The 13,143-nt window shown below is 41.8% G+C and overlaps 1 protein-coding gene across 1 annotated transcript in view; it reads left to right on the top strand.

Moving 5' to 3' along the window:
• Nucleotides 1-13,143, top strand: part of LOC306928394 (relaxin receptor 1-like) — a 126,445-nt gene that overhangs the window by 69,005 nt on the left and 44,297 nt on the right. Inside the window, exons 6-8 of the mRNA XM_079508450.1 lie at nt 2,127-2,198; nt 10,858-10,929; nt 11,465-11,536. Coding sequence (XP_079364576.1) covers nt 2,127-2,198; nt 10,858-10,929; nt 11,465-11,536 — 216 coding nt within the window. The remainder of the gene's footprint in view (nt 1-2,126; nt 2,199-10,857; nt 10,930-11,464; nt 11,537-13,143) is intronic.

Here is a 13,143-nt window from a genome sequence, read left to right as displayed (position 1 = left end):
TTAAATTCAATTAACATTACCAAAAATAGCATAGTATTGACTAAAGTAAATTACATGCTGTAATAGAGCTTTAATTAAGGCGACCTATTGTAGTTCACCGATCGTTTTTCTCGTTGTTTCGAGCTCTCAGATGTGCTACGTTTTTCTCAAACTGACCACTCTCTCGTGATTATTGCTGAGAACAGGTCTTCTCTGATCTACTCAGGCATATAATGATACAGAGGCCTGAGAGAATAGAAACTGAGCCAAATTAACATAATAATAAAGCACGGACATGAACCCATATAGTCAACCTTCTCAACAGCAAGAGGAAGTTGAAGAAGTTCCAGCCTGTATTGAGGGTCACCTGAGCCAAGCAGTTTTTCAAGCTTCAACAATGTTTAATGTATTATGTACTTCATGCATTACATCACAGTGATACAAACTTTTCTTAGGTTAGGAGCTCCCAAACGAGAACATGAAACATAAGAAAATGCTATACGAGCAGTGATCTTGATATCATATTATAAGCCACGTCATGACCTCATGGACACTGCATCTTTTTATGGTGCAGTTTGTATAATAATAGAGTTTTCAATCGGCATGGGAAGTTCCATTTATGGCCTTTCCCTCTGGAAACATGGAACTCCCCAAGGTGCTCAGTCAATTTCCGCTTTATCTGTGCTTGGCCCCCTCACAAAGTATCCTCACAAATATATTGTACTTGAGTGTTGTATTAATTATTTTATTGCTGGCTAGCAGTTAGCATTTAGGAAGTTCCCAATGCCACCATAAGCCTTCACTTTAAGAGTGAGTTTTCCCGCCCCCCACACACACTCACTAGTCACTACACACACTTTAGTATCATTGGCACAAGCACACATTGTTTACCTTTTGTCAGAAGCGTTTACATGGCGGGAGCGACGCGGTACAAAGGCACACATTAAATCAGAAATTTGGATGGCAGAAGATCCACCAAGGACAGCTCTCATGGATTCCGACTTCCGTCCCATAGCTGGAGTGGTGGGGCGGTGCCATAGCAACAGGACCAATGTTAAAAGCTGCCGTGGGGCTCAACCATTATTTACACATACGGACACTAGCATCCTCTAGTGGCAGGTCCGTATATATACGGACTTAGCAAAAACAATATTAAACTTAGATGTTTTAAACCCTTTTTCTCTTTGGGGAGAATATTGGACAAAAAACTGAAAGGAGGGTTGTTCAAACGGCAGTGGTGAAAACTTGCGCAGGAGACTCGGGTTCAATTCTGGAGTAGAACAGGAAAGTTACAATACAGGTAGGGCAGCTTTTACTTGAATAACCCTGGAATGCACTCTACCAGGGCCCAAGGCCTTTTATAATCTTGGCATTGTGTCTGTCTTCTATTTTCTTCCTTTTTTTGAGTGGTACAACCATAGGGTGCAGCCACAAAATAGTGCTTTTCCTGCCTCTGACCTCTTAACCCATTAAGACTTGAAGACTTGAGGAAACCAAACCAAACCGCAGAGGGGGAAAAAATAATACAAAGAAGGAAAACCCACATAATGCAACTTTGACTCCAATAATAGAGCCACAATCATTTTATGCAAATTCTCTTTCTATTCTATTTTGGTTTGGTTTTCACGCTTTGCTAACTTTTCTGTTTGGAGGAGCGTTGAGTGATTGAAGTTTAATTCATTCTTAGAGCTCCAGGGCTTATGTACAAAATGTAAGTCAGGAGGCTTAATTTGCATAATCACGTTTCAAAGGAGACGGTTAACACCAAGTCCTGCTCTAACCTTTCATTCATCTCGTTTCATGCATTATGCAGATTTCTTTATTTTATCTATCTGTGTGTGTGTGTGTGTGTGTGTGTGTGTGTGTGTGTGTGTGTGTGTGTGTGTGTGTGTGTGTGTGTGTGTGTGTGTGTGTGTGTGTGTGTGTGTGTGTGTGTGTGTGTGTGTGTGTGTGCATGCGCGTGCGTACACACATACATTACATATGTTCGTGGGTGACTGGGCTCTTTATAAGCCTAATTTCTACTCGTGTCTACTCTACTTTTGATGTGTGCGACAACGTCATGCAAAAAAAGTATGAATTGGCCTTTAGAACACAAGTGAGATGCCTTTGGAGTAACTGGGACATTGATGTGGTTTCCGTTTCAGGTCCCTAAGGAACAATATGATCCGAACGCTGCCTGACAACGTCTTCTCACAATATTCCTCCCTGGAGAAACTGTGAGTACATCATACAGTAACACACACACACACACGCTGTCATATGATAACCTATTCAACCAGTAAGTACATTGAGACAAATTCTCTTTTACAAATATGCACTGGCCAAGAGAGAGGCAGACATATTATTTAGCATTGCATGCATACATTATAGACAATGCAGGACCACGCACGCACGCACACATCTTAAACTTGTTCATTAACTGTTTTATAGAGCGCCAAAGTCCTGGCGTCACTCGCTCATCCCTGGTTCTGCCTGGTTCACGGAAGTAATTTCTCTATGGAGAATAACACGGGGTCATCTTAGAATCCTAAAATCCCCCTATGGGGATTACAATTAAAAAGTACATGAACCCGTGGATTTGCGCCCTCTACCGATATTGACGTCAGACTCTATTGCTGCTAGCTGTTAGTGCCACGGCTGCGCCCACTTTAACAGGATCTATTTCCTCTCGGCAGCACCCCCCTGCACACACTCACTGTAAACATTTGCTGTCATTAGCATTAGCGCTCACTGATTACCTTTTGGCAGAAACGTGTATGTGTCGGGAGCAATGCGGTAAAAGTCACAAATTACATCCAAACTTTGGATGGCTAAAGATCCACCAAGGACAGCGCTCGTAGAATCCGAATTATGGAGGTTTGAAAATCCAGCTTTGAATTGAGTTAAACGGAGCCCAGTTTTAACGTCCCATAGCTGGTGGTGACAGAGGCGTTGCATAGCAACCGGATCAACGTTAAAAGCTGCTGTGGGGCTCAACCATAGAGTATACGAGTGTACATGTCTATGTACTGTATACATAGACATGTTCGTGTATGGCTGATAACGTCCCATAGCTGGGGGGTACGAATATGTTCGTACTTCGCAGAGAAAGAATTAAGAACCAAATCACATAAATGCAATAAAACGGCAGATATTCAACAGCGTACTCACGCTGTCATATTAAACTCCTCAGTGAAATTTAATATGGCAATTTGAGTCTGCTCCAAGCTAAAATAAAATACAAGGTTCAGTTCACAAAGGGGGCAGTGAGTATAGCGCGGCCAGGCGTTTGATCTGAGGTTAAGTGAGTTTTTAATTGAAACAAACTTTGAACGAGTGTAAGATGTAGATTACCAAGAAGAATGACTCATCACTGTAGAGCAGCGAGGGGGGCTGGGAGGATATATAAGTGGGCCAACAGATATTTATTTATTTATTTATTTAGTTGTGTATAGTTTTAATGACAGGCTTTGCATTCTGTAGGCTACTGTAGAAAACGGCATAGGCTCACTTTTGTGTTTTACGAACGGTCTGAATGAATGAATACGTTCAATAACTTTTATTGAGAATATTGTTGTTAAGCATAGCCTAAAGAAACGCTCCTGTAGCCTACAGACCTGAAGACCACAGCAACGAGAAAATCGGAAGCAATTGTGTGGACTGAGGCTTTGCATTCTTTTGCTACAGAAACCAGAATAGGTTCACTTTTCTCTCTCTCTCTCTCTCTCTCTCTCAGATTCCGATCATTTCCACCCACACATACAGTAGATGAACACATTCCGCCAGCCCCCTAAGCCAGATTTGTACTGTAATTAACTGTTATTACTTCCGATCTGATTACTCTATTGAACGAGCAGAGCGGCCGGTCATCATGTGCATCATTACACAGAATCAGAATCTTTATTGTCACATCACTGGTTTATAGGTGCAGCTGCAAAGACTATCACAAAAGACACTCTACTGCATGTCCCCCTGGGGATGATGAAACTATCATTTCCTCTCCTGCTAGAAAGTCCCCAATGAAGTCCGAGCTGTGCTACTGAATCTGTCTGCAGTGGCATTCAGAACGTGCATACATTGTTGTTAGTGTTGTTGTTAGTGCATATGCGCCGCACAGGAAGAGGACCACCAAACGGGCCAACATCCTGGCTGTTATCCACACATTCTATTGGGCGCCGCCCCCAGAGGTAAATTCAAAGGAAACAAACAATGGGTTCCCATATCGGTAGGTGTCTAGCTCTGGAGAAGCCTAGCCTAATGAGTCAGCTGTGTGTAGGTGTGCAGCTGTCCATGGAGCCAACAAGCTGGAATGTAGCATCCTTCAATCACCATATACCCCACAGGCCTTCACTTCTCATCCCCTCACACCTGTTTTATATTATAAAAAACAAACAAACAGTTGAAATAACTTTGACTTTCCAATCGACTTTTTATGGTATTTAAAGTAAAATATTAAACGAACTATAAAACATTTCAAAGCGAAAAGAATGAGCGTACAGTATGTGTCTACAATAGATTGATGTTTTTACAGTTTGAATGGATTTGTTGTAGTGAGCCCACAATTAAGACCTTTTAAGTCCTGTCTTTTTCCTGTTGGTTTCTAAAACCAACAGGGAGCCAGTGAGTGGAGTGAGGCCAGGTCCGAGGTGATATACTTATTGTTACTGGTGAGGTAGCCTCTGAAACCCAGACGTTTTTATTTATTTAAAAAAAAGTCTGGGTCCGAGTCCACTTTAATTCGGCATAGAGTAGTGCAAACATCACTCACTCTCTGCTGATTTCTGATCGTCTGCACCTTTGTTAAATTGACACGCACACGCACACATATACACACACACACACTCCTCTCACTCTCTGTCGCTCTCTAATTAATTAGTCTCATGTCTAGCAGCTGCGCATAGTTTCTGCCGGGAGCTGCCTATGCCATAAAAAAGCATAGGTGAGTTCCAGGCTACTGGTGAGGAGACATGCAGCTTAATTCTGAACCAGCTGCAGGTGCTTTAGGCCCAGGCTACACGTACATGGATCTTTTGCTAAACGGATATTTCCGTCCTCCGTTTTAGAAAAAATCCCTGCCCATACGACAGAGATATCTATGTTCACACACAAACGCAGAAACGCATTGAACACAGGATAAAATCACTGCAGTAGCAGGTTTCAATATAGGCTATATTATATTTGATTTTATATTTACACTTATGAGGTGCCAATCATGTTTTTTAATGAAGGAATAAGTACCAAATTTGAAAAGCCACCTCAATTGTGAGTGGAAGTGGAACATGTTTCTTTCATTGTCTGTCAGCATGTCACACTAATGTGCGTAAATCTCCAAATCCCGACTCTCGACTTTTCTCTCCATATAATAAAAAAAATGATAGACACTTTACCATTGCTCTGGCGACTTGGCAAGTCCTGCACAGAAAATAATAGCAGAGTCAGACCTATAGAAGTGTCCACAACCAGTTTTGAGCTTGTAGAGTGGCTATATTTTCCAGGTGTATAATAAATGTCACGTTATAATGTAGACCAGGAGTGCCCACCCTTTTTTTTTTACTTGAGAGCTACTTTCAAAATTACCAGCTCAACAAGATCTACCCACCTGACAATAGTTTAAATATGTACCTGAGGGGGCTTTATAATAGCGGCGCTGGCATTATATATAAGACAAATGCACTTGGAAGTTGGAATGGGAAATAAGAGGGGGAGAAATGGAATAGGTAGGGTTTTTTGTATTTAATTTATAATGCTACCGATGTTTGTGCACAGCAAAACTGAAAACAAAATGTTGCATTGTGGATTTGAGCTGACATGGCGCTTTTTGATGTCAATCAATCAAGTCAACCTTTAATTCAAGTGGCAGATGCGAAGAATTGTCTTTTATATATTTAATTGAAATATTATTTAGGGGCATGTCATGTGATCTACCTGCACAGCCTTTGTGATCTACTGGTAGATCGCAATCTACCTTTTGGGCACCCCTGATGTAGACTAATAAAAGTTCACACGCGCACATTGTCGGCATGCAGGCGCAGTGACAACGGAATGCAGTCAAGGGTGCGCCCTTTATTACCAAAACAGGAGAGAGATGTGCCATATGCACACGGCGACCCACTGTATACTTTCTTCTCACCAACCACGCTATTTGATGCGATTCCATTCACACCTCTCTCTCTCTCTCCCTGCACCCTCTCTCTCTCTCTCTCCTCGCATGACCATGACTATGAAATGGAGAGCAAAATACAGCACGATAGGCCTATAGTTTCACATGCGGCTATGCACACACCATGCATAGACTTGTTGGTGTAGGCTACTGCGCAATGGCATTTGGCCTGGGTCTTTATTTGTAGGTTAATATCCACAGTTTATCTGTAGCGGTCCGCAATTAACCTATTGTTCAAGCTTCGCACTCGGCATCAATACAAATTAAATCACCAGTCCGCACTGGACTAGTAGGCTGATATATTTATTATTGGATGCAGCAGAGCAGAGCCTTTGCTCGCAGAAGATCCATATACGTGTGGCCTGGGCCTTAGTGATGCCTGTTCAATACTGGTATATAAAGTGTTGCAATAATCGAGCCTAGATGAGTTAAAACAGTGAGTTACTGTCTCAAGCTGTTTCCAGGAGAGACTGGCCTTATTGTCTAAGAGTCTTATTGAAAGTAATGGAGAACTCAAGAATAAAATATATTGCTGCTCTCAATGTTAGTCCTTGCTGCCTCAACAATAAAATAAAAATAAATTGCTGCTCTGTGTAAGTGCTTGCTGGTTGGATCTGCTATCACTCTTTCCCTTGTTCCGTGACATTATTAAACTTAAAATGTGTCACCAATAATAACCCTGATCCTCTCACCCTGGGTGATAAGACGGCTCTTGTCCTCCACCAGTATGTATTCTTCAGTTTTAGATCTAATATTCTCATTTTTGTCATGACCTTTTATATCAAACCACTTTTATTAGATTGAAGTCAGAGTGCACATATCCGAGTACATGGCAGCCTTCAATCTCTGACTCAATTATTGCATCATCTTTCCTCAAGCCAGTCATTCCAGAAGAGGTGGCATTAACAGGTCAAATGATCACTCATTAGTCTTTGTTTTACTTTAGGGGCCATGGTTTGTTTTTCCTCTCCACTTCTCTATCTCTCTGTCATGCTCTGAGCTGGCAGGGCGGCCTCCTTATATGGAAGTCAGTGCATGGCAGTACTATGCAAATACGGTAGTCATCTCTCAAGACATATTCTGCTAACAGCAAAAACACTGTTGTTTAAAGAAAGAAACACGTTAATTTGGGTACGGGTCGGTCAAATTGCACCCGTGAAGACACGTATTGCAGGCTGATTATTATTAGGATTAATCATTCAATAATGTCAACGTCAGTTTGTTTTTGGCTTTTCTGCCTTGATCATCGAAGTGAAGATGGACAGGAAAGAGGGGGAGAGACACAAAGCAAAGGTTGTCATGAACGGGACAAGAACACACGATACACTGCCAGGCGAGAGCCTATAGGCCTACTGTATGTGGAATACGCCTGGACCATTAGGCCAGCGGGCGGCGCGCCCCTAAATATATTCTTGTAAGGCAGCCATCACATTACAGTGATGCAGACTACATAGTTGCAGCTAGGCCTTTGCTGCCTTTATTGAGGTGATAAATAACTGAGTTTATGTAACTGGTCTAGTGGCGCTATAATTAATAGTGACTTAATGGCGAGTGCAATTGGATAATTAAACTAAACTGGTTTCCCTGGAGCTGTTTAATCAAGGACTAATTTAGAAAGACAAAGACGGAAGCTGAATGTGGGGTACAAAGCAGGTGGGTTTGAGAACCAGGCAATCTAAAACCAGCACGTTTTGGTGGTGTTTATGACTTTTCAGGTGCGATTCATGTTGGTACTATACATGTGAGATTTAGTTTTTTTTTTCCTGAATTCAGCAAGATTAGGCCTCATTCACACGTACCAAACACCAATCAAGCAAATGTTTGGTCGTTTTTTTGGGCCACCACAATGCTTTTCCAATGGGAGTCACATGGTTTAATCAAACATTTGTGTTTGATTGCTGATTGCTGGTGGTGTTCTGCCCCTCCCCCCTCATCAAACAAAAACGTTTGGTCAAACTCCCATTGGAAAAGCATTGTGGTGGCCCAAAAAAACAACCAAACATTTGCTTGATTGGTGTTTGGTACGTGAGAATGAGGCCTAGGGCCTAGTTCACACCTACACAACAAATGTTCGGTCCGTGTGTGATGCCTGATTGCTTTTTGATTGCTGCTCCAATTCATTTTCAATGGGAGTCACATGGTTTGACCAAACATTTTTGTTTGATGAGGGGGGGGCAATCAGCAATCAGCGATCAAACACAAATGTTTGATCAAACCATGTGACTCCCATTGGAAAAGCATTGCGGTAGCCCAAAAAAACAAAAAAACGGCCAAACATTGCTTGATTGGTGTTTGGTACGTGTGAATGAGGCCTGAGGCTTCGTACACACCTTTCGGACACACAGATCTGTCCGACCGACCACTGATTACATTTTTATGATTTGATGCCTCCATGTCCAACAATGCTTTGCGCGATTTGGGCGGTGCTACGACACGCAGAAATAGATGCACATATGTTCAGTGTAGTTTTCTTGACTGCACCAGCAGCTAGCGGTAGTTTGTCGAGGCCGTTTTTCACACTCAAAGTTCACTTAGAAGGTCCGGATCAAGGACCAAGGACCAAATATTTGCATTTTGATTTTGGTCCGTTTGGTGTTCACACTGGACTTTGTAAAGCGTGTCAAATATGTAAACAAATGACACGTGGACATGTTAAGCGAACCAAATAGTGAAAAAAAGAAAAGAGGTCATTTTACGACGGAGGGAAATCACTGTAGGCCTATACAATTTTTGGGCGCAACCTTCAGTCACACAGAGAGAAGAGAACAGCAACATGAACCATGATTGCAGCAACAACTTGAAATTGCATTAATTCTTAATAATTATTTTATTAGCCAAATAAGACAACAGATGAACAGAGGAGCAGGTGTTTGAACAATAATGTGCTTGCTGCTGGTGCATACAATTCACCGGAGACGTATAGCCTACAACAAAGTATCCCCGAATCCCGATAAAAAAGGACTTTTCTTCCATGTGTGCACCTTAACCTGATTCGATATAGGCCTATGTTATTTCTGCGCATCAAATCGACGGGCATTTCCATGTCATCTTATGGTTTAAACTTGAAGCCGTGCTGGTCAGTTAAAGCTTCAAGTCAGAACAGCTCCGCTGCAGTTGACCTATATCACGTCTTTTGCTATAGTGATGTAATCAATGAATCATTTAGGACCACCTGTGTAGCTTATTTAACATTTGCTCCATTGGCTCTTTATGCGTGCGTCCGTGCGCTAGAGCGAGACAGGATGATTTTAAATATTTCTCTGTCTGCGTCTCTCCCATAAGAGCTATAAAATATATCGGGTCTCTCCCCCCCACATGTGCGCGCGTCATAACTTTGCGTGGTGGCGGTGGCGCATGCTTAAAATAAACAGATCTACAAGCTTACATCGTGTACCATACCGTAAGTACCATTCGTGTCGATAACTTGTACATCTGTTATATTTGCGCATGTGAACCTCGTACGCTGCCATTACATTTCTACTCTACGCATAGACATATATGCGTCTACTATTAAAATCAATAGTGATCCCCGTAAAAAAGACATGCTTTTAGAACGAATTATTAATGCAGCCTCACAACTGCCGAGGCCCGACGGCTATTTTGGCTATCGTCCTGTATTTCTGTATTTAGAATATAACTCAGACTGGACTCACTCACTGGAGACAGCCGTGCGCAACTTGGACTCTCCAAGTTACGCACGGCCGTAGCCAAAAGAAGACATACAAACAAGCGATATAATAGTCTGTGTCACGTAACTCAGAAGACTACAGCCTAAACCCCACCCAGTGCTGTCAAGAACGGAAGTTCTCTCCTATTAGTTGGCGGTTAAAAAACACCCTTCTGTCCGATCTGAAGTCCCACCCTGTTCGTTGGCTGTTTTGACTACAAGGTGTCCGATGTGTTTGTTGTGCCCTCCGCCCCCACATCGGACAGGTTTGTCCGATCAAACGACGTGACTCCCATTGAAAATGAATTGGAGCAGCAATCAAATAGCAATCAGGCATCGCACACGGACCGAACATTTGTTCTTTAGGTGTGTACGCAGCCTGACTCAGCAAAGCTTTTATGTTCTGATTAGGCGTTCCATCATGCTCGTTTAAGCACAGCTAGATTGGCTATTTCAACCAATCAAGTTGTAATGTTGTATTATGAGATAATTTACATGGAAGTGTAATGTCTGCACATTGTGTTCTGTCTCGTTCTGGTGCTCATTTTCATTTTTGCTTTGCTAATGAGAACAGAGACACACGCACACACACATTTGGCTACATATAAAGACACATGGACAACAGTATACACACTACACACTACACACACTTACATACAGTAAAGTAAAGTCTAGAATCTAGATCAAATCCCAAAGGACAAAGTGTGTGTGTGTGTGTGTGTGTGTGTGTGTGTGTGTGTGTGTGTGTGTGTGTGTGTGTGTGTGTGTGTGTGTGTGTGTGTGTGTGTGTGTGTGTGTGTGTGTGTGTGTGTGTGTGTGTGTGTGTGTGTGTGTGTGTGTGTGTGTGTGTGTGTGTGTGTGTGTGTGTGTGTGTGTGTGTGTGCGCGCGCGCGCGTGCAACAGCCGGTTGCTACAAGTCAACAGCTTGAGTTTTCTTTTCTTAAAGATCCTGTAAATTATATTTCTTTGTTAAAATGTCCAAGTTCTATATTCTTCCCACAGGTTCGCTGTGGTATGGAATCTCAAATGTTGCCAGGTGTGATGACTGTGTGCTTGTTTGTTTTTCCAGGTATCTTCAGAACAACAGTGTGCAGCTCATCAGCAGGCACGCCTTCAGTGGACTCTACATGCTGGAGTCCATGTGAGTACCCTGCTTCCCTCCACAAGTAACGTTCAAAAATGAACATTTCATTGCTGTCGGATTCTCAGTTTCTGAAAATAGCAGATCTACAAGCTCATAGCGCGCCACCGAGTGGTGCTTTTCAGGCGACGTTCCTCCGCCCACTTTTCGACCATCGCCTGTTCGCCTGCTATCGCTGGTAGTCGCCGGGTCCCATAGACAAATAATGCACTTCCGGAAAATTCGTCTGGTTGTCGCCCGCTGTTAAAACATACTGTAAGATTTCTATTTGTCTGACCTTTTGCAATCTTGACCCTGACAACTAATAAAAACAAAACTAACACGCCTTTTGAAAATAGTATAAAACTAGCAAACCGCTTTAAAAACAAATTAAGTTTTAAATTGAGAACCAAAAATCTAAACGAAAGAAGGAAAAATAAATAAATAATGCTGAATGAATATAATAAACTATAATAACATTGGTGATGTTTTGTTTGTGTGTAAGTTGCATTTATACAGTGTTGTTTATCTGATGTCATCTTGATGTGTCTCCCAGGAGTCTGAGTGACAACCTGATAACCCATCTGAGACCAGGTGTGTTCAGAGACCTCCACCAATTGCAGTGGCTGTAAGTAGAAAATAAAGGCTCATTCATACTCCAGTTTTAGGTGATAAGCAACTCACCTTTAAAGGAGAATTTCGGACTAGAAGGCTTTCTTACCTTTATTTGTAGTCCAGGTGTTAGTTTGTGCAAAAACGCATTAGTGGCTATTTCCCCTACCATAAGCCCTCAATGGGGCGTTGGGTTTTAGTGCTAATTCGCTTATTTATATCGTTCAAAAATCTTTTTTTATATAATATATATCCTCTAAAAAACCCAAGGCCCCATTGAGGGCTTCAATTCTATTTACTAAAGAGCAGGTAAGATGGGGAGACTGAACACTATATCAATGAGTACTATCAGAATATACAGTAGATCTATATTTCTGCCTGTTGCCTGCCTGTTGCCTGTTGCTGCCTCCCGCCAGCGCCACGTCTGAAGCCGCTGCCAGAGAATGCACTCGCTCCTTCTGATCTGTATGATTGATTTCAGTCTGTTAAGTCCGGAAACACTCTCCTTAAGCGTCCCACGACACATGGATACATTTTAGGGTAGGCTTATGTCCTTTTTACAGTACTTGAGCCAACAATATATTGTCTCCACTCTGCCAATTCCATCCGACAGGTTTTAGACTGTGTTTTCGACTCAGTTGAGAGCTTGCCATTAACAACCTGCAGCTTACCTTTAATGTTATCCAGGTTGCCCTGATTGATCTCAGGCATGTCCCAAATGCAAGCAAAACAAAACGCATGTTTACCAATGCTAGAAACACGGACGTTGGCTGTGTATTATAAATGCCTTTGCATCTGGCTGGATGACAAACTCATTTAGATTTAATGTACTGTAGATGATTATGGTGACATTGTTTATAGGATTGCTGCTCCATCAGTCTTAACTCATTCAGGGCGGGAACCCCTTTATTTTAAACTTTATCTATTGAAAAATAGCAGATCTACAAGCTCATAGCGCGGTACTGCGCTACAAGCTTGTAGATCTGCTATTTTTGAAAAATCTTGAAAATGTGGCGCAAATCTTTGAATATATTCTTTCAGAGCGAACTATTTTCAGATGGGGGTCCACGGCCAAATACAGATAATTCAAAGTGCTCTTGTTGTTCAGCACTTTGTGACCTTGTTCTTGAAAGGTGCTATATAAATAAAGCTTTATTATTATTATTAGTATTATTATTAGTATTAGTATTAGTATAAGTATTAGTATTATTATTATATGTTTTTCAGAAAACTATTATATGTTTTTCAGAAAACTATTAAGATTTATTTATTTATTATTATTTTTTAATAGGTTAAAGCGTCTGAGGACGCTGTTAACACCTTGAGGGCTCGGGCCTATTTAATCCATTAATAAAATGTGCCCATCGTTTATAGTGCCACCACTTTTACCAGCGGACCGGAAGTTGTTGTGAATGTCTGTGTAGCAGCTAACAATAGCCACACCACTCTAGAGTCGATCGACAACAACGGGAGGTAAGAATAAATCTATCGCGACTAGTGACTGGACCGCGGAGCGCCGTCTAACACAGGATCTTTTTTCATAATTAGACGGGATGATTTTGATCGCGAGTTATGAACGTTTTAAGATTTTCGTTGTCGTCCGCTAAACAGGCAGGGAACATT

Source organism: Electrona antarctica (assembly GCF_951216825.1).
Source record: "Electrona antarctica genome assembly, chromosome: 8".
Taxonomy (NCBI): domain Eukaryota; kingdom Metazoa; phylum Chordata; class Actinopteri; order Myctophiformes; family Myctophidae; genus Electrona; species Electrona antarctica.
Note: the sequence above shows the minus strand (reverse complement) of the source record. Positions and strands in the feature narration are given on the sequence as shown.